Source organism: Bombina bombina, chromosome 4 (genome assembly GCF_027579735.1).
Source record: "Bombina bombina isolate aBomBom1 chromosome 4, aBomBom1.pri, whole genome shotgun sequence".
Lineage (NCBI taxonomy): Eukaryota > Metazoa > Chordata > Amphibia > Anura > Bombinatoridae > Bombina > Bombina bombina.
The window spans coordinates 1001539226-1001562483 of NC_069502.1; the positions used below are offsets into that span (position 1 = coordinate 1001539226).

Consider the following 23258-nt stretch of genomic DNA (forward strand, 5'->3'; position numbering starts at 1 on the left):
AATGTGACCTGTTAGTGAGCCCTGAGAACAGGTTTGAAAACCAGTGCTATAGGGGATAAACTATAAGATTATTATTATTTCACAAATAAATCTACAATTAAATAACAAAGGGCTATTGACAATATTTAACAAATATGTTTAAGTGGGAATAAAGACTTCACTGTGTTTAGACAATCAAAGAATTGTACTTAAAGGGATACTAAACCCAATTTTTTGATTTCATGATTCAGATAGAGCATGCAATTTTAACCCTTTAAGGATCAGGCATTTCAGACAAAAACTTCCCCAAAAGACCAGAGCATTTTTGCACTCACTACATTTAAACAGAAATAGAGCCTTTTTATATTTATTTATCAAAACTATATATATAATTAAATCAGATAATAAGCACTCACTGGATTTAAGCACAGCACACTTTTATTAGGCAGTGACGTTTCGGGGCATTATTTATTTATTTATTTATATTAGTAGACCAGTGATTTGCAACCTTTTTTTTTGCCGTGGCACACTTTTTTACATTAAAAAATCCTGTGGCATACCACCATCCCAAAATATTACAAAATCACAAATTGTAGCCTAATGCAGGATATATATATATATATATATATATATATATATACACACACACACTGTACTGTGCTGTCATGCCATGCCTCCTACAAACTATACATGACATATTGACATTCATTCACAAACATCCCTGCACTGTTGTCAGTCTGCCGCAGCACACCTGAGGATCTCTCATGGCACACTAGTGTGCCACGGCACACTGGTTGAAAAACACTGTAGTAGACAACCCAAAGTATTGATCTAGGCCCATTTTGGTATACAGTATTTCATGCCGCCATATGCGATCAAATAAAAAAAACTTAATTTTTTCACAAACTTTAGGTTTCTCACTGAAATTATTTACAAAGAGCTTGTGCAATTATGGCACAAATTGTAAATTCTTCTCTGGGATCTCCTTTGTTCAGAAATAGCAGACATATATGGCTTTGCCTTTGCTTTTTGGTAATTAGAAGGCCGCTAAATGCCGCTGCACACCACACTTGTAATATGCCCAGCAGTGAAGGGGTTAATTAGGTAGCGTGTAGGGTTAATTTTAGCTTTAATGTAGAGATCAGTCTCCCACCTGACACATCCCACCCCCTGATCCCTTCCTGACCCCTCTCAAACAGCTTTTTTTTTTCTTTCTTTTTTATATTTTCTGCAGGGTAGTATCCCCCCCCCCTTACCTCCCAATCTCCCTGATCCCCCCAAACAGCAATCTAAACCTCCCCCCTCTACCTATTTGCAGCCATCTTAGGTACTGGCACCTGTCTGCCAGTACCAAGATTGCTGCAAATTAGGCAATTTAAAAAAAAAAAAATTAAAAACAGAATTTATGTTTACCTGATAAATTACTTTCTCCAACGGTGTGTCCGGTCCACGGCGTCATCCTTACTTGTGGGATATTCTCTTCCCCAACAGGAAATGGCAAAGAGCCCAGCAAAGCTGGTCACATGATCCCTCCTAGGCTCCGCCTTCCCCAGTCATTCGACCGACGTAAAGGAGGAATATTTGCATAGGAGAAACCATATGATACCGTGGTGACTGTAGTTAAAGAAAATAAATTATCAGACCTGATTAAAAAACCAGGGCGGGCCGTGGACCGGACACACCGTTGGAGAAAGTAATTTATCAGGTAAACATAAATTCTGTTTTCTCCAACATAGGTGTGTCCGGTCCACGGCGTCATCCTTACTTGTGGGAACCAATACCAAAGCTTTAGGACACGGATGAAGGGAGGGAGCAAATCAGGTCACCTAGATGGAAGGCACCACGGCTTGCAAAACCTTTCTCCCAAAAATAGCCTCAGAAGAAGCAAAAGTATCAAACTTGTAAAATTTAGTAAAAGTGTGCAGTGAAGACCAAGTCGCTGCCTTACATATCTGATCAACAGAAGCCTCGTTCTTGAAGGCCCATGTGGAAGCCACAGCCCTAGTGGAATGAGCTGTGATTCTGTCAGGAGGCTGCCGTCCGGCAGTCTCGTAAGCCAATCTGATGATGCTTTTAATCCAAAAAGAGAGAGAGGTAGAAGTTGCTTTTTGACCTCTCCTTTTACCAGAATAAACAACAAACAAGGAAGATGTTTGTCTAAAATCCTTTGTAGCATCTAAATAGAATTTTAGAGCACGAACAACATCCAAATTGTGCAACAGACGTTCCTTCTTTGAAACTGGATTCGGACACAAAGAAGGCACGACTATCTCCTGGTTAATGTTTTTGTTAGAAACAACTTTCGGAAGAAAACCAGGTTTAGTACGTAAAACCACCTTATCTGCATGGAACACCAGATAAGGAGGAGAACACTGCAGAGCAGATAATTCTGAAACTCTTCTAGCAGAAGAAATTGCAACCAAAAACAAAACTTTCCAAGATAATAACTTAATATCAACGGAATGTAAGGGTTCAAACGGAACCCCCTGAAGAACTGAAAGAACTAAATTGAGACTCCAAGGAGGAGTCAAAGGTTTGTAAACAGGCTTGATTCTAACCAGAGCCTGAACAAAGGCTTGAACATCTGGCACAGCTGCCAGCTTTTTGTGAAGTAACACAGACAAGGCAGAAATCTGTCCCTTCAAGGAACTTGCAGATAATCCTTTCTCCAAACCTTCTTGAAGAAAGGATAGAATCTTAGGAATTTTTACCTTGTCCCAAGGGAATCCTTTAGATTCACACCAACAGATATATTTTTTCCATATTTTGTGGTAAATTTTTCTAGTTACAGGCTTTCTGGCCTGAACAAGAGTATCAATGACAGAATCTGAGAATCCTCGCTTTGATAAGATCAAGCGTTCAATCTCCAAGCAGTCAGTTGGAGTGAGACCAGATTCGGATGTTCGAACGGACCTTGAACAAGAAGGTCTCGTCTCAAAGGTAGCTTCCATGGTGGAGCCGATGACATATTCACCAGGTCTGCATACCAAGTCCTGCGTGGCCACGCAGGAGCTATCAAGATCACCGATGCCCTCTCCTGCTTGATCCTGGCTACCAGCCTGGGGATGAGAGGAAACGGTGGGAATACATAAGCTAGTTTGAAGGTCCAAGGTGCTACTAGTGCATCTACTAGAGTCGCCTTGGGATCCCTGGATCTGGACCCGTAGCAAGGAACCTTGAAGTTCTGACGAGAGGCCATCAGATCCATGTCTGGAATGCCCCACAGTTGAGTAATTTGGGCAAAGATTTCCGGATGGAGTTCCCACTCCCCCGGATGAAATGTCTGACGACTCAGAAAATCCGCTTCCCAATTTTCCACTCCTGGGATGTGGATTGCAGACAAGTGGCAGGAGTGAGTCTCCGCCCATTGAATGATTTTGGTCACTTCTTCCATCGCCAGGGAACTCCTTGTTCCCCCCTGATGGTTGATGTACGCAACAGTTGTCATGTTGTCTGATTGAAACCGTATGAACTTGGCCTTTGCTAGCTGAGGCCAAGCCTTGAGAGCATTGAATATCGCTCTCAGTTCCAGAATATTTATCGGTAGAAGAGATTCTTCCCGAGACCAAAGACCCTGAGCTTTCAGGGGTCCCCAGACCGCGCCCCAGCCCACCAGACTGGCGTCGGTCGTGACAATTACCCAATCTGGTCTGCGGAAGCTCATCCCCTGTGACAGGTTGTCCAGGGACAGCCACCAACGGAGTGAATCTCTGGTCCTCTGATTTACTTGTATCGTCGGAGACAAGTCTGTATAGTCCCCATTCCACTGACTGAGCATGCACAGTTGTAATGGTCTTAGATGAATGCGCGCAAAAGGAACTATGTCCATTGCCGCTACCATCAAACCTATTACTTCCATGCACTGCGCTATGGAAGGAAGAGGAACAGAATGAAGTATTTGACAAGAGTTCAGAAGTTTTGTTTTTCTGGCCTCTGTCAGAAAAATCCTCATTTCTAAGGAGTCTATTATTGTTCCCAAGAAGGGAACCCTTGTTGACGGAGATAGAGAACTCTTTTCTACGTTCACTTTCCATCCGTGAGATCTGAGAAAGGCCAGGACAATGTCCGTGTGAGCCTTTGCTTGAGGAAGGGACGACGCTTGAATCAGAATGTCGTCCAAGTAAGGTACTACTGCAATGCCCCTTAGTCTTAGCACCGCTAGAAGGGACCCTAGTACCTTTGTGAAAATCCTTGGAGCAGTGGCTAATCCGAACGGAAGTGCCACAAACTGGTAATGCTTGTCCAGGAATGCGAACCTTAGGAACCGATGATGTTCCTTGTGGATAGGAATATGTAGATACGCATCCTTTAAATCCACCGTGGTCATGAATTGACCTTCCTGGATGGAAGGAAGAATTGTTCGAATGGTTTCCATCTTAAACGATGGAACCTTGAGAAACTTGTTTAGGATCTTGAGATCTAAGATTGGTCTGAACGTTCCCTCTTTTTTGGGAACTACGAACAGATTGGAGTAGAACCCCATCCCTTGTTCTCCTAATGGAACAGGATGAATCACTCCCATTTTTAACAGGTCTTCTACACAATGCAAGAATGCCTGTTTTTTTATGTGGTCTGAAGACAATTGAGACCTGTGGAACCTCCCCCTTGGGGGAAGCCCCTTGAATTCCAGAAGATAACCTTGGGAGACTATTTCTAGCGCCCAAGGATCCAGAACATCTCTTGCCCAAGCCTGAGCGAAGAGAGAGAGTCTGCCCCCCACCAGATCCGGTCCCGGATCGGGGGCCAACATCTCATGCTGTCTTGGTAGCAGTGGCAGGTTTCTTGGCCTGCTTTCCTTTGTTCCAGCCTTGCATTGGTCTCCAGGCTGGTTTGGCTTGAGAAGTATTACCCTCCTGCTTAGAGGACGTAGCACTTGGGGCTGGTCCGTTTCTGCGAAAGGGACGAAAATTAGGTTTATTTTTGGCCTTGAAAGACCTATCCTGAGGAAGGGCGTGGCCCTTGCCCCCAGTGATATCAGAGATAATCTCTTTCAAGTCAGGGCCAAACAGCGTTTTCCCCTTGAAAGGAATGTTAAGCAATTTGTTCTTGGAAGACGCATCCGCTGACCAAGATTTTAACCAAAGCGCTCTGCGCGCCACAATAGCAAACCCAGAATTTTTCGCCGCTAACCTAGCCAATTGCAAAGTGGCGTCTAGGGTGAAAGAATTAGCCAATTTGAGAGCACGAATTCTGTCCATAATCTCCTCATAAGAAGAAGAATTATTATTGATCGCCTTTTCTAGCTCATCGAACCAGAAACACGCGGCTGTAGTGACAGGGACAATGCATGAAATTGGTTGTAGAAGGTAACCTTGCTGAACAAACATCCTTTTAAGCAAACCTTCTAATTTTTTATCCATAGGATCTTTGAAAGCACAACTATCTTCTATGGGTATAGTGGTGCGTTTGTTTAGAGTAGAAACCGCCCCCTCGACCTTGGGGACTGTCTGCCATAAGTCCTTTCTAGGGTCGACCATAGGAAACAATTTTTTAAATATGGGGGGAGGGACGAAAGGTATACCGGGCCTTTCCCATTCTTTATTTACAATGTCCGCCACCCGCTTGGGTATAGGAAAAGCTTCAGGGGGCCCCGGGACCTCTAGGAACTTGTCCATTTTACATAGTTTCTCTGGAATGACCAAATTCTCACAATCATCCAGAGTGGATAACACCTCCTTAAGCAGAGCGCGGAGATGTTCCAACTTAAATTTAAATGTAATCACATCAGGTTCAGCTTGTTGAGAAATTTTCCCTGAATCTGAAATTTCTCCCTCAGACAAAACCTCCCTGGCCCCATCAGACTGGTGTAGGGGCCCTTCAGAACCAATATCATCAGCGTCCTCATGCTCTTCAGTATTTTCTAAAACAGAGCAGTCGTGCTTTCGCTGATAAGTGGGCATTTTGGCTAAAATGTTTTTGATAGAATTATCCATTACAGCCGTTAATTGTTGCATAGTAAGGAGTATTGGCGCGCTAGATGTACTAGGGGCCTCCTGTGTGGGCAAGACTGGTGTAGACGAAGGAGGGGATGATGCAGTACCATGCTTACTCCCCTCACTTGAGGAATCATCTTGGGCATCATTTTCTCTAAATTTTGTGTCACATAAATCACATCTATTTAAATGAGAAGGAACCTTGGCTTCCCCACATTCAGAACACAGTCTATCTGGTAGTTCAGACATGTTAAACAGGCATAAACTTGATAACAAAGTACAAAAAACGTTTTAAAATAAAACCGTTACTGTCACTTTAAATTTTAAACTGAACACACTTTATTACTGCAATTGCGAAAAAGTATGAAGGAATTGTTCAAAATTCACCAAAATTTCACCACAGTGTCTTAAAGCCTTAAAAGTATTGCACACCAAATTTGGAAGCTTTAACCCTTAAAATAACGGAACCGGAGCCGTTTTTATATTTAACCCCTTTACAGTCCCTGGTATCTGCTTTGCTGAGACCCAACCAAGCCCAAAGGGGAATACGATACCAAATGACGCCTTCAGAAAGTCTTTTCTATGTATCAAAGCTCCTCACACATGCATCTGCATGTCATGCTTCTCAAAAACAAGTGCGCAATACAGGCGCGAAAATGAGACTCTGCCTATGATTAGGGAAAGCCCCTAGAGAATAAGGTGTCCAATACAGTGCCTGCCGGTTATTTTACAAAATTCCCAAGATTAAAATAATTCCTCAAGGCTATGGAGTATAAAATATGTTTATATATAAATCGATTTAGCCCAGAAAATGTCTACAGTCTTAAAAAGCCCTTGTGAAGCCCTTTTTTTTCTGTCTGTAATAAAAATGGCTTACCGGATCCCATAGGGAAAATGACAGCTTCCAGCATTACATCGTCTTGTTAGAATGTGTCATACCTCAAGCAGCAAAAGTCTGCTCACTGTTCCCCCAACTGAAGTTAATTCCTCTCAACAGTCCTGTGTGGAAACAGCCATCGATTTTAGTAACGGTTGCTAAAATCATTTTCCTCTTACAAACAGAAATCTTCATCTCTTTTCTGTTTCAGAGTAAATAGTACATACCAGCACTATTTTAAAATAACAAACTCTTGATTGAATAATAAAAACTACAGTTAAACACTAAAAAACTCTAAGCCATCTCCGTGGAGATGTTGCCTGTACAACGGCAAAGAGAATGACTGGGGAAGGCGGAGCCTAGGAGGGATCATGTGACCAGCTTTGCTGGGCTCTTTGCCATTTCCTGTTGGGGAAGAGAATATCCCACAAGTAAGGATGACGCCGTGGACCGGACACACCTATGTTGGAGAAATACCATTTTTTTTTCTGTAGTGTAGCTGCCCTGCCTCCCCCTCATAGATTCATTGCTGTCAACTGATCCCACATAGGAAACCCCTCATTGCCCCTCCTCCCTCTTTCCCCCTCCTCCCCCCTCAATGACTCACTTATTTTTGATATTATGTTTATCCCTGTAGCGTGGCTTTGCAGTCCCACCCACTCCGCCCTCCTCCCGCCCCTCACAGCGATGGGCCGCCCACCCACCTCCCTCCTTTCCTTCCCACCCACCAACGATCAGCACCACCACTGTCCGATGCAGAGAAGGCTACAGAGTGGCCCTCTCTGCATCAGTAACTCTGCAAATCTATTTCTGCAGTGCCCCACTCGGCAGAGAGAAGCGCAGGACTGCAGTGACATACAGGGTATGTCGCTGGTCCTTAAGGGCATAACGACCAGCCTCGTCAACAGTATAGTGCTGGTCGTTAAGGGGTTAAGCAACTTTCTAATTTACTCTTTTTTCTTTGTTCTCTTGATATCTTTATTTAAAAAGCAGGAATTTAAAGCTTAGGAGCCAGCCCATTTTAAGTTCAGAACCCTGGATAGTGCTTGCTTATTGGTGGCAATGTTTATTGGTTATCAATAAGCAAGCATAATCTGGGTTCTGTTATTTGTCCCACACCTGCTTACGCTGTATTTACCATTTACATATCTTGCTGTAATTTTCCAGCCATACAAATGACATGGAAAGGTGGGTTTGGGATCATTGAAGTATTTAAAGACAAGTAAACACATTAAGATTTTTATATAAAACATTTAGTTATGCATAGTTAAACAACTTTGCAATTTTCATTATTTATCCCCCCCCCATTTTCATGTAATTTAGCTCTGAAAATTGAGCAATTTCTAATTGTTGGAACTTGAAATACACACTGCTGACTTCTGAAGGCTAACTATGCTACATATCTGTCACTAAATGTATTATCGTGGCTAGACTTAAGGCAAATGATGGGTGGTGTTTGGATATTGAAAATAAATAGTCTTCACATTTTTTAAAACAAAAAATTCTATAGCACTGGCTTTCAAACCTGTCCTCAGGCTTTCCTAACAGGCCACATCTTGAGGATATCTGAACTAGAGCACAGGTGAAATAATCAGCTGATTAGTAAACATGGTTTTACATTTTCTCATCCAAGGTAATCCTGAAAACCTTGCCTGTTGGGGAGGCTTGAAGAGATGTTTGAAAACCAGTGGAATATAGCAAGATGTTTACGGTTCCATTAATATTAATAGTAAAAAGGTAGGTGCTATACAGCACATAGTATCGTTAGGAAGATCAGCAGTTAATATACTTTAATATCCCTAATTGTAAAACATATATACATTAGATATAAAAATGTTAATATTTATTGGTACAGATAAAAAAAAACATAATTTATGCTTACCTGATAAATTTATTTCTCTTGTAGTGTATCCAGTCCACGGATCATCCATTACTTATGGGATATTCTCCTTCCCAACAGGAAGTTGCAAGAGGATCACCCACAGCAGAGCTGCTATATAGCTCCTCCCCTGTCATATCCAGTCATTCGACCGAAAACAAACAGAGAAAGGAGAAACCATAGGGTGCTGGACTGGATACACTACAAGAGAAATAAATTTATCAGGTAAGCATAAATTATGTTTTCTCTTGTTAAGTGTATCCAGTCCACGGATCATCCATTACTTATGGGATACCAATATCAAAGCTAAAGTACACGGATGATGGGAGGGACAAGGCAGGATTAAGCGGAAGGAACCACTGCCTGAAGAATCTTTCTCCCAAAAACAGCCTCTGAAGAAGCAAAAGTATCAAATTTGGAAAATTTGGAAAAAGTGTTAAGCGAAGACCAAGTCGCGGCCTTGCAAATCTGTTCAACAGAGGCCTCATTTTTAAAGGCCCAGGTGGAAGCCACAGCTCTAGTAGAATGAGCTGTAATCCTTTCAGGGGGCTGCTGTCCAGCAGTCTCATAGGCTAGGCGTATTATGCTCCGAAGCCAAAAGGAAAGAGAGGTTGCCGAAGCTTTTTGACCTCTCCTCTGTCCAGAGTAAACGACAAACAGGGTACATGTTTGACGAAAATCTTTAGTAGCTTGTAAGTAAAACTTCAAGGCACGGACTACGTCCAGATTATGTAAAAGACGTTCCTTCTTTGAAGAAGGATTAGGACACAATGATGGAACAACAATCTCTTGATTGATATTCTTGTTAGAAACCACCTTAGGTAAAAACCCAGGTTTGGTACGCAGGACTACCTTATCTGCATGAAAAATCAGATAAGGAGAATCACATTGTAAGGCAGATAGCTCAGAGACTCTCCGAGCCGAGGAAATAGCCATCAAAAACAGAACTTTCCAAGATAAAAGTTTAATATCAATGGAATAAGGGGGTTCCGACGGAACTCCTTGAAGAACTTTAAGAAACAAGTTTAAGCTCCACGGGGGAGCAACAGGTTAAAAACACAGGCTTAATTCTAACCAAAGCCTGGCAAAATGCCTGGACGTCTGGAACCTCTGCCAGACGCTTGTGCAAAAGAATAGACAGAGCAGAAATCTGTCCCTTTAAGGAACTAGCTGATAATCCTTTGTCAAAGCCCTCTTGGAGAAAAGACAATATTCTAGGAATCCTAACCTTACTCCATGAGTAATTCTTGGATTCACACCAATAAAGATATTTACTCCATATCTTGTGGTAGATTTTCCTGGTAACAGGCTTTCGTGCCTGTATTAAAGTATCAATGACTGATAGAATCAAGCGTTCAATCTCCATGCAGTCAGTCTCAGAGAAAATAGATTTGGATGATTGAAAGGACCTTGTATCAGAAGGTCCTGTCTTAGAGGCAGAGTCCATGGTGGAAAGGATGACATGTCCACTAGGTCTGCATACCAAGTCCTGCGTGGCCACACAGGTGCTATCAGAATCACCAATGCTCTCTCCTGTTTGATTTTGGCAATCAGTCGAGGGAGCAGAGGAAACGGTGGAAACACATAAGCCAGGTTGAAGAACCAAGGCGCTGCTAGAGCATCTATCAGCGTCGCTTCTGGGTCCCTGGACCTGGATCCATAACAAGGAAGCTTGGCGTTCTGGCGAGACGTCATGAGATCCAACTCTGGTTTGCCCCAACGATGAATCAACTGAGCAAACACCTCCGGATGGAGTTCCCACTCCCCCGGATGGAAAGTCTGACGACTCCCAGTTCTCCACACCTGGGATATGGATTGCTGACAGGTGGCAAGAGTGGTACTCTGCCCAGCGAATTATATTTGAGACTTCTAACATCGCTAGGGAACTCCTGGTTCCCCCTTGATGGTTAATGTAAGCCACAGTCGTGATGTTGTCCGACTGAAATCTGATGAACCTCAGTGTTGCTAACTGAGGCCAAGCCAGAAGAGCATTGAATATCGCTCTTAACTCCAGAATATTTATTGGAAGGAGTTTCTCCTCCTGAGTCCACGATCCCTGTGCCTTCAGGGAATTCCAGACTGCACCCCAACCTAGAAGGCTGGCATCTGTTGTTACAATTGTCCAATCTGTCCTGCGAAAGGTCATACCCTTGGACAGGTGTACCAGAGACAACCACCAGAGAAGAGAATCTCTGGTCTCTTGATCCAGATTTAGCAGAGGGGACAAATCTGTGTAATCCCCATTCCACTGACTCAGCATGCATAATTGCAGCGGTCTGAGATGAAGGCGTGCAAATGGCACTATGTCCATTGTCGCTACCATTAAGCCGATTACCCTCATACACTGAGCTACCGAAGGGCGTGGAATGGAGTGAAGAACACGGCAAGCATTTAGAAGTTTTGATAACCTGGACTCCGTCAGGTAAATTTTCATTTCTACAAAATATATGAGTCCCTAAGAAGGAGACTCTTGTGAGTGGGGATAGAGAACTCTTTTCCTCGTTCACTTTCCACCCGTGCGACCTCAGAAATGCCAGAACTATCTCTGTATGAGACTTGGCAACTTGAAAGCTTGACGCCTGTATCAGGATGTCGTCTAGACACGGAGCCACCGCTATGCCTCGCGGTCTTAGAACCGCCAGAAGTGAGCCCAAAACCTTTGTAAAGATTCTCGGGGCTGTAGCCAACCCGAAGGGAACAGCTACAAATTGGTAATGCCTGTCTAGAAAGGCAAACCTTAGAAACCGATGATGATCTTTGTGAATCGGTATGTGAAGGTAGGCATCCTTTAAGTCCACTGTGGTCATGTACTGACCTTCTTGGATCATGGGTAGGATGGTCCGAATAGTTTCCATTTTGAAAGATGGAACTCTGAGGAATTTGTTTAAGATCTTTAGATCCAAAATTGGTCTGAAGGTTCCCTCTTTTTTGGGAACCACAAACAGATTCGAATAAAAACCCTGTCCTTGGGGGCGTGTCCAAGCAGCGACTGTGGACGGTCGCATCTTCTCAGTGCTCCTGCCGATCACCCAGCAATCCGCCGGTGTAGGGTACCTATTACAGCGATTTAATATACAAAACGATCAGCACTACTGGTATAGTGGTTTGTTTGGAGAAAATCAGGTTACTCACTGTATTTCTGACGCTAGAGCGCGAGAGTGGACAATATAGGCCTGGAGCGGCGGCTCAGGACAGGCAGCACTACCCCCCTCGGTCCCCCGAGGGTAATTGTCAGGACTGGACATAATAGAATATAAACTTCTCACACTTTTACAGCACTATAGAAGAAAGGGGATCTTTCAAACATAAAAAAAACCTGAGGCTACCAAGCAATCTCTTGCTGCGCAATAAATATGGCCACCGTGATAGAAGTTAACTACCTGCATCGCATTGACGACATTATGGAAAGAATTGAACACCGCTTTATGGGTCTGCTACAAAGGGCTCCTTGGGACTTTCTAATGCAACCACATATGATATACTTTAACCCGGAGAGCAGAGCGGAAGACAGGGAGGCGACAGCTACGGAAGATACAACCGCGGCAAAGAACTTTCCCATGGTTACCTCCCTACAAAGCAAGCGGGGAGTCAAGGCCAGTGCAGTGTCAGCTTTACAGGGTTCACCTCGAAAGGAGTCGCCCCAGCAAAATAGCAGACCGCCAGTGACTAACAACCAACAGAAGAGCACCATCTCCATGGCGCCTCTCAGTGCAGATATAAAGTCCAAATACAATTATGACGCTAGAACACGCTACACAGCAGCCTCTAAACAACTCAAGAAACCCAGCACTTTCTCCCACGCTGTTTTGTGGACAAATCGACATGGCCAGGAAGCATTCCTTATACAGGGTACTGGAAGTGATTCCCGGTTTAATATACCTACGGAGAACACATCATCTATTACGGATGCAGCATTAAAATGGCAGCTGGGTATATCTTTTTACTCTGACGGAAAAGACTTTGGCAAACAGTCTAAAATGAAATATTATCGGGACATGATAAAGCCAGCCTAACGTAATCTTGGTACTGTAAAATGCTGTTTAATATTGTTGGTTTAAATATGTTTTGATCCTGTTTATATCTATGCTAATGTGGTTATAACTGTTGTTGCTTCCCTACGTTTTATTTTAAATGGCTACATACACTCTTACTGGTGCACACTATGAGGGAGCCTTAGAACTATTCATGCATTTACGGCATAGTGGAGGCATTGTGGATACATTGGCGCCCTTTTATACTCCTGAGTGTTTCCTGCGGGGTTTAGGGGGGGCCCCCTAGGGTGACAAAATTAGAACTGAAGGGGGGATCAATGGTATGTGCGCAGCCTCAGAACATAGAGGGGTCTAAAAAAGAATAGTAATATCAGTGCCCCATCTGGCGGTCTACGGCCGGGACCGTTGTTGGGAGCCCAAATATCATTTATTATCACTAAGACGAGCTACTTCTAATTGGAGAGTGCTATGAGCCGTATTATAAATCTCTGATCATTGTCTAGGGAGTGACACGCAACAACTAGTTGAAAGTGTATATATATAGCCACTTAGGTTTAATAATGTAGACTATACTAGTTGGGAAATAAGTCCTGCATGGTTAAGTCTCCTTTTGTTCTGTTATGCAGTTTCTTTTTCTCTTTTTTTTTTTTTTTTTCTCTTTGTTTAGACCACAAAAAATGGTCGCTTGCCTCTGTGAGTTGTATGTTAATATAACACCCAGTCCTGACCGGTACATCTATATAAATCCTTAAAAGAAGTAAATAGTTTCATGATGCTTTTGAATATGATGATGTACGTTTCTGCAAATTTTCATTTCTGTTATATGTAGAAAATAACGCTAATACAAAATGAGGGTAGATGTTTATTATCATGTGAACACAGTTATGTTTCTCAAGACTAATGTATTTTGCCTGCATTTTCCATCAGATTGTACACCATACACATATTGGAATTCTTGTGTCATATGTGCAATCTTTTAAGTTAAAATTATAACCCCTTGGACTTTGAACTATATCACTATATAGGTCCAAAAGTGGCCTTACACTTTGATATCCAGGGATGAAAGATGAGGACTGTTAACATCCACTACAAACCAGAAATGTCTTGAATGCTTTGTTTATGTTTTTCATTCGTGTTAATGCTTTTTGACCTCAATAAAAATATTTAAAAAAAAAAAAAAAAAAAACCCTGTCCTTGTTCCGTCCGCAGAACTGGATGGATCACTCCCATAACTAGGAGGTCTTGCACACAGAGTAGGAATGCCTCTTTCTTTATCTGATTTGCAGATAGCCTTGAAAGATGAAATCTCCCTTGTGGAGGGTAAGCTTTGAAGTCCAGAAGATATCCCTGAGATATGATCTCCAACGCCCAGGGATCCTGAACATCTCTTGCCCACGCCTGGGCGAAGAGAGAAAGTCTGCCCCCTACTAGATCCGTTGCCGGATAGGGGGCCGTTCCTTCATGCTGTCTTAGAGGCAGCAGCAGGCTTTCTGGCCTGCTTGCCTTTGTTCCAGGACTGGTTAGGTTTCCAGGCCTGCTTAGATTGAGCAAAAGTTCCCTCTTGTTTTGAAGTGGAGGAAGTTGATGCTGCACCTGCCTTGAAATTTCAAAAGGCACGAAAATTAGACTGTTTGGCCTTTGCTTTGGCCCTGTCCTGAGGAAGGGTGTGACCCTTACCTCCAGTAATGTCAGCAATAATTTCCTTCAAACCAGGCCCGAATAAGGTCTGCCCCTTGAAAGGAATGTTGAGTAATTTAGACTTCGAAGTCACGTCAGCTGACCAGGATTTAAGCCATAGCGCCCTACGCGCTTGGATGGAGAATCCGGAATTCTTAGCCGTTAGTTTAGTCAAATGAACAATGGCGTCAGAAACAAATGAGTTAGCTAGCTTAAGTGTTCTAAGCTTGTCAATAATTTCAGTCAATGGAGCTGTATGGATGGCCTCTTCCAGGGCCTCAAACCAGAATGCCGCCGCGGCCGTGACAGGCGCAATGCATGCAAGGGGCTGTAAAATAAAACCTTGTTGAATAAACATTTTCTTAAGGTAACCCTCCAATTTTTTATCCATTGGATCTGAAAAAGCACAACTGTCCTCAACCGGGATAGTAGTACGCTTTGCTAAAGTAGAAACTGCTCCCTCCACCTTAGGGACCTATAAGTCCCGTGTAGTGGCGTCTATTGGAAACATTTTTCTAAATATAGGAGGTGGGGAAAAAGGCACACCCGGTCTATCCCACTCCTTGCTAATAATTTCTGTAAGCCTTTTAGGTATAGGAAAAACATCAGTACACACCAGTACCGCATAGTATTTATCCAGCCTACACAATTTCTCTGGTACTGCAACTGTGTTATAGTCATTCAGAGCAGCTAATACCTCCCCAAGCAACACACGGAGGTTCTCAAGCTTAAATTAAAAATTAGAAATCTCTGAATCAGGATTCCCCGAATCAGAGATGTCACCCACAGACTGAAGCTCTCCGTCCTCATGATCTGCATATTGTGACGCAGTATCAGACATGGCCCTTACAGCATCTGCGCGCTCTGTATTTCTCCTAACCCCAGAGCAATCGCGCTTGCCTCTTAATTCAGGCAACCTGGATAATACCTCTGACAGGGTATTATTCATGATTGCAGCCATGTCCTGCAAGGTAATCGCTATGGGCGTCCCTGATGTAATTGGCGCCATAATAGCGTGCATCCCCTGAGCGGGAGGCGAAGGGTCTGACACGTGGGGAGAGTTAGTCGGCATAACTTCCCCCTCGTCAGAATCTTCTGGTGATATTTCTTTTATAGTTAAAGACTGATCTTTACTGTTTAAGGTGAAATCAATAAATTTAGTACACATTCTCCTATGGGGCTCCACCATGGCTTTCAAACATAATGAACAAGTAGTTTCCTCTGTGTCAGACATGTTTAAACAGACTAGCAATGAGACTAGCAAGCTTGGAAAACACTTTAAACAAGTTTACAATATAAAAAACGTTACTGCACCTTTAAGAAACACAAATTTTGTCAAAATTTTAAATAACAGTGAAAAAAGGCAGTTACACTAACAAAATTTTTACAGTGTATGTAACAAGTTAGCAGAGCATTGCACCCACTTGCAAATGGATGATTAACCCTTAATACCCAAAAAATAATAAAAGACAAAAACCTTGTTTTTTTTTTTTGTTTGTTTTTTTTTCAAACAGTCACAACAACTGCCACAGCTCTACTGTGGCTTTTTACCTCCCTCAAAAACGACTTTGAAGCCTTTTGAGCCCTCCAGAGATGTCCTGGATCATGCAGGAAGAAGCTGGATGTCTGTGTCTGTAATTTCTGCCGTGCAAAAAAACGGCAAAATAGGCCCCTCCCACTCATATTACAACAGTGGAAAGCCTATGGAAACGGTTTCTAGGCCAAATTCAAGCCAGCCATGTGGAAAAAAACTAGGCCCCAATAAGTTTTATCACCAAATACATATAAAAACGATTAAACATGCCAGCAAACGTTTTATATTACGTTTTTATAAGAGTATGCATCTCTATTAATAAGCCTGATACCAGTCGCTGTCACTGCATTTAAGGCTTTACTTACATTAGTTTGGTATCAGCAGCATTTTCTAGCAAATTCCATCCCTAGAAATATTATTGCAGGAAAACCTGCACGCCATTCCCTCTCTGAAGTTACCTCACTCCTCAGAATATGTGAGAACAGCCATGGATCTTAGTTACTTCTGCTAAGATCATAGAAAACGCAGGCAGATTCTTCTTCTAAATACTGCCTGAGATAAACAGTACACTCCGGCACCATTTAAAAATAACAAACTTTTGATTGAAGAATAAACTAAGTATAAAACACCACACTCCTCTTACGACCTCCATCTTGGTTGAGGCTTGCAAGAGAATGACTGGATATGACAGTTAGGGGAGGAGCTATATAGCAGCTCAAAAAAATGGCTATACTATATTTTAGATGGCATTATAGCCACACACACACAAAGAAAAAGAGCGCCGATTGGAGAACAGTTCAAACCATTGGCTCACAAAAAAAATATTTGGAAGTGGGCGTTCCGGAGCGCGACGTATTAGAATTTCATCGCTATAATAAAAAGTAAGTTACAGCGTGTTTTCATTAAAATTAATTGAAGTCCATCTAAAATATTGTTTCCTTTCCGGATCTGATTATACGAATTGAAAACTTTACCATCACTTTAACAATAAATCTATTACTATTAAAACGAGGTTAGGTACCTGGATGGTTTGCTGTCTGTATGATGAAAAGTGTTCCTTGGTGATTGGTTGGAGGCAGGGTGAGGGCAAGACTTCAGTCTCTACAAAATCCTGACCCCATGTCTTTGTGAAGAAGTCCGACTCCCTTTTTGCAAGCCGAGGGTCATTTAATGCTGCTGGAAGATTTACTTTGGAATGAAAAATTGTCCATTTGTGCTGATCTGCAACTATAGATGGTTCATCACATAAATTTATAGAATCACCTGTAATAGAAAAAAATATTGATTAGATGATAGCAGTTTCTTATTTACCCTATTGGGAGAATGAAATGCAAAGAATCAAATTTCTAGCTAATCTATCAATTTTTGCTTAAAGGGACACTCAAGTCAAAATTAAACTGTCACGATTCGGATAGATCATGCAAATTTAAAACAACTTTCTAATTTACTTCTGTTATCAAATTTGCTTCATTCTGTTGGTATCTTTTATTTAAGAGTAAACAAAGGAGTGTGCACATGTCTTTAGTACTCTTATGGCGGTGTATTGCAACATTGTATAACAAAGCTACAAATAATGTTGAAAAACACTGCTGCTATAGAGTATTAAAGACACGTGCACACTCCCGACCTCTTATGAGCCTACCTATTTTTACTCTTCAATAAAAAGATACCAAGTGAACAAAGCAAATTTGATAACAGAAGAAAATTGAAAAGATGTTTAAAATTGCCTGCTCTGTCTGAATCATGAAAGTTTTGATACTGTATAAAAGGTTTTGTAGAAGTTATATGGCTCCAAAAATGTTTGCACTTTTTTTCTTCTTACACCTTATAACACATAAGCTATGCTTTAGCCCTGGAGTGCTCCCTAGCTTTAGACTGACTTATTTGTGCCCTATTTTCAACCCTGGTCAGATCCCTAGCCTTGGACTTATGGTTTTTTTTTTGGTTTGGTTTGTTTTTTTAATAAAAGTATTGGATTTTTTTTTATTTAAATCAGATTTTTTTATTATTATTTAAATAGAGGCTTTTTTTATTTGAGGGAAAAAAATCTACCTAAAAGATAGTTTTCTATTTAAGAAACATTATAATCCAAAAGGTTATTCATCCTGAAATAAATATTTCTTTTGAATTATGTAGAATGAAGGCGTATTTTCATGGCTGTAATTTTTTGTTTTGTTTTTTGGTAAATTAATTACTTTAATGCATTCACAGTATAATGCTCTCCCAGAGGTTTCTGTAAGATTATTTGGGCTCTTTTTTTTCCTATCTAGAAGATATAACGTTCTCGGTTTTCTAGTTCTCAAAACTGAGAATGTGTGTCTCTAGAAATAACACACCTCTTCTTCACAGGATAAATATATTAGAAAATAAACATATAAAGCTTAGAAATAGACCTTAATTTTTCATTTACGATTCAGATAGAATATACAATTTTAAATAACATTAAAATGTACTTCTATTGTCAAAAATGCTTCATTTTCTTTGTATCCTTTATTGAAGGAGCACCAATGCACTACTGGAAACTATCTGAACAAATTGGGTGAGCCAACGACAAGAGGTAGGTGTGTGTGTATATATACACTAATATATATATATTTATATATATATTATTATTTATTTCCTCCAAAGAACATCAATTTATGTATAGAATGTTTCCAATCCTCCCCACATTCTACTGTATACCCAAATTGCATAAAACTTTGGAAAAGCCTCAAGGGCGACCTATTATCTCTGGCATAGGAGGCCCTACTGAAAATGTCAGTAAATATGTGGACTTCTTTTTGAAGCCATTCCTGACATCAATGCCGTCCTATGTCAGAGATACAAGTGAGATGTTACAAAGGTTATAGAGTGTGAATGTAAGTGAAAATACCCTTTTGGTAACCTTGGATGTAGTGTCCCTATATTCGTCTATCCCCCATGAGGCTGGCCTTAAAGCAGCTAGATACTTTTTGGATACCAGAGGTGAGAGCTATGAAAAACATTCCTTATTTGTTATCAAATTACTAGAATTTGTTCTTAAGAACAATATATTTTCCTTCAATTGAAAACTTTTTTTGCCAGCAGAGAGGTACAGCCATGGGTGCCACATGTGCTCCAACCTACGCATGTCTACATTTGGGCCTATGGGAACAACAAGAGGTTTTTGGTAGACTTAATGAGTGGGTGGAAGTGTTGAAGAGGTCACAAAGTTTGTAGACCTCTTGAATATGAATTCTCTCAATATTTTTCTTACATATGAGGTAAATAAAGTAGAAACTTCATAGAAAAGCCACTGCAACAAATAATTTGTTGCATGCACAGTCATCATCCACAAGCGTTAAAGGATGGCATTCCTACAGGGCAGTTCCTTAAACTTAAAAAGGAACTGTTCCCCGGAAGAATCCTTTGAAAAACAAACTAGGGAGATGGCAAATAGATTCAAAGAAAGTGGATACTCGAATAGGCAGATAAAGCGTGCTTGGATAAGAGTAGGAAAAGCTCTAAAGCTAAAAAGCTATTCAATCTGCTGGACAGAGGCTAAAAAAACATAATTTATGTAAGAACTTACCTGATAAATTAATTTCTTTCATATTAGCAAGAGTCCATGAGCTAGTGACGTATGGGATATACATTCCTACCAGGAGGGGCAAAGTTTCCCAAACCTTAAAATGCCTATAAATACACCCCTCACCACACCCACAATTCAGTTTAACGAATAGCCAAGAAGTGGGGTGATAAGAAAAAAGTGCGAAAGCATATAAAATAAGGAATTGGAATAATTGTGCTTTATATAAAAAAATCATAACCACCACAAAAAAGGGCGGGCCTCATGGACTCTTGCTAATATGAAAGAAATGAATTTATCAGGTAAGTTCTTACATAAATTATGTTTTCTTTCATGTAATTAGCAAGAGTCCATGAGCTAGTGACGTATGGGATAATGACTACCCAAGATGTGGATCTTCCACACAAGAGTCACTAGAGAGGGAGGGATAAAATAAAGACAGCCAATTCCTGCTGAAAATAATCCACACCCAAAATAAAGTTTAATGAAAAACATAAGCAGAAGATTCAAACTGAAACCACTGCCTGAAGTACTTTTCTACCAAAAACTGCTTCAGAAGAAGAAAACACATCAAAATGGTAGAATTTAGAAAAAATATGCAAAGAGGACCAAGTTGCTGCTTTGCAAATCTGATCAATCGAAGCTTCATTCCTAAATGCCCAGGAAGTAGAAACTTACCTGTAATCCTTCGAGGCGGAATTTTACCCGACTCGACATAGGCATGATGAAATAAAGATTTCAACCAAGATGCCAAAGAAAAGGCAGAAGCTTTCTGGCCTTTTCTAGAACCGGAAAAGATGACAAATAGACTAGAAGTCTTTCGGAAAGACTTAGTAGCTTAAACATAATAATACAAAGCTCTAACAGCATCCAAAGAATGCAATGATTTCTCCTTAGAATTCATAGGATTAGGACATAATGAAGGAACCACAATTTCTCCACTAAGGTTGTTAGAATTCACAACCTTAGGTAAAAAAATTCAAAAGAAGTTCGCAGCACCGCCCTATCCTGATGAAAAATCAGAAAAGGAGACTCACAAGAAAGAGCAGATAATTCAGAGACTCTTCTGGCAGAAGAGATGGCCAAAAGAAACAAAACTTTCCAAGAAAGTAAAATAACGACCAAAGAATGCATGGGTTCAAAAGGAGGAGCTTGAAAAGCCCCCAGAACCAAATTCAAACTCCAAGGAGGAGAAATTGACTTAATGACAGGTTTTATACGAACCAAAGCTTGTACAAAACAATGAAATATCAGGAAGATTAGCAATCCTTCTGTGAAAAAGGAACAGAAAGAGCAGAGATTTGTCCTTTCAAGGAACTTGCGGACAAACCTTTATCTAAACCATCCTGAAGAAACTGAAAAAACATAATTTATGCTTACCTGATAAATTCCTTTCTTCTGTTGTGTGATCAGTCCACGGGTCATCATTACTTCTGGGATATAACTCCTCCCCAACAGGAAATGCAAGAGGATTCACCCAGCAGAGCTGCATATAGCTCCTCCCCTCTACGTCAGTCCCAGTCATTCGACCAAGAATCAACGAGAAAGGAGTAACCAAGGGTGAAGTGGTGACTGGAGTATAATTTAAAAGATATTTACCTGCCTTAAAACAGGGCGGGCCGTGGACTGATCACACAACAGAAGAAAGGAATTTATCAGGTAAGCATAAATTATGTTTTCTTCTGTTATGTGTGATCAGTCCACGGGTCATCATTACTTCTGGGATACCAATACCAAAGCAAAAGTACACGGATGACGGGAGGGATAGGCAGGCTCATTATACAGAAGGAACCACTGCCTGAAGAACCTTTCTCCCAAAAATAGCCTCCGAAGAAGCAAAAGTGTCAAATTTGTAAAATTTGGAAAAAGTATGAAGCGAAGACCAAGTTGCAGCCTTGCAAATCTGTTCAGCAGAGGCCTCATTCTTAAAGGCCCAAGTGGAAGCCACAGCTCTAGTGGAGTGAGCTGTAATTCTTTCAGGAGGCTGCTGGCCAGCAGTCTCATAGGCTAAACGTATTATGCTACGAAGCCAAAAAGAGAGAGAGGTAGCAGAAGCTTTTTGACCTCTCCTCTGTCCAGAATAAACGACAAACAGGGAAGAAGTTTGGCGAAAATCTTTAGTTGCCTGCAAGTAGAACTTGAGGGCACGAACTACATCCAGATTGTGTAGAAGACGTTCCTTCTTTGAAGAAGGATTTGGACACAAGGATGGAACAACAATCTCTTGATTGATATTCCTGTTAGTGACTACCTTAGGTAAGAACCCAGGTTTAGTACGCAGAACTACCTTGTCTGAGTGAAAAATCAGATAAGGAGAATCACAATGTAAGGCTGATAACTCAGAGACTCTTCGAGCCGAGGAAATAGCCATTAAAAACAGAACTTTCCAAGATAACAATTTTATATCAATGGAATGAAGGGGTTCAAACGGAACACCCTGTAAAACGTTAAGAACTAAGTTTAAACTCCATGGCGGAGCAACAGCTTTAAACACAGGCTTGATCCTAGCTAAAGCCTGACAAAAGGCCTGGACGTCTGGATTTTCTGACAGACGCCTGTGTAACAAGATGGACAGAGCTGAAATCTGTCCCTTTAATGAACTAGCTGATAAACCCTTTTCTAAACCTTCTTGTAGAAAGGACAATATCCTAGCGATCCTAACCTTACTCCAGGAGTAACCTTTGGATTCGCACCAGTATAGGTATTTACGCCATATTTTATGGTAAATCCTTCTGGTAACAGGCTTCCTAGCCTGTATCAGGGTATCAATAACCGACTCAGAAAAACCACGTTTTGATAAAATCAAGCGTTCAATTTCCAAGCAGTCAGCTTCAGAGAAGTTAGATTTTGATGTTTGAATGGACCCTGTATCAGAAGGTCCTGTCTTAGAGGTAGAGACCAAGGCGGACAGGATGACATGTCCACTAGATCTGCATACCAAGTCCTGCGTGGCCATGCAGGCGCTATTAGAATCACTGATGCTCTCTCCTGTTTGATTTTGGCAATCAATCGAGGAAGCAGCGGGAAGGGTGGAAACACATAAGCCATCCCGAAGTTCCAAGGTGCTGTCAAAGCATCTATCAGAACCGCTCCCGGATCCCTGGATCTGGACCCGTAGAGAGGAAGTTTGGCGTTCTGGCGAGACGCCATGAGATCTATCTCTGGTTTGCCCCAACGTCGAAGTATTTGGGCAAAGACCTCCGGATGAAGTTCCCACTCCCCCGGATGAAAAGTCTGGCGACTCAAGAAATCCGCCTCCCAGTTCTCCACTCCCGGGATGTGGATTGCTGACAGGTGGCAAGAGTGAGACTCTGCCCAGCGAATTATCTTTGATACTTCCATCATTGCTAGGGAGCTTCTTGTCCCTCCCTGATGGTTGATGTAAGCTACAGTCGTGATGTTGTCCGACTGAAACCTGATGAACCCCCGAGTTGTTAATTGGGGCCAAGCCAGAAGGGCATTGAGAACTGCTCTCAATTCCAGGATGTTTATTGGAAGGAGACTCTCCTCCTGATTCCATAGTCCCTGAGCCTTCAGAGAATTCCAGACAGCGCCCCAACCTAGTAGGCTGGCGTCTGTTGTTACAATTGTCCAGTCTGGCCTGCTGAATGGCATCCCCCTGGACAGGTGTGGCCGATAAAGCCACCATAGAAGAGAATTTCTGGTCTCTTGATTCAGATTCAGAGTAGGGGACAAATCTGAGTAATCCCCATTCCACTGACTTAGCATGCACAATTGCAGCGGTCTGAGGTGTAGGCGTGCAAAAGGTACTATGTCCATTGCCGCTACCATTAAGCCGATCACCTCCATGCATTGAGCTACTGACGGGTGTTGAATGGA

The 23258-nt window shown here is 41.7% G+C and overlaps 1 protein-coding gene across 2 annotated transcripts in view; it reads right to left on the reverse strand.

The window, feature by feature from the left end:
• VPS54 (VPS54 subunit of GARP complex) overlaps nt 1-23258 on the reverse strand; it is a 352784-nt gene that overhangs the window by 251328 nt on the left and 78198 nt on the right. For both annotated transcript variants that reach the window (XM_053712074.1, XM_053712073.1), the window contains exon 3: nt 16893-17134. In XM_053712074.1, coding sequence (XP_053568049.1) covers nt 16893-17134 — 242 coding nt within the window. The remainder of the gene's footprint in view (nt 1-16892; nt 17135-23258) is intronic.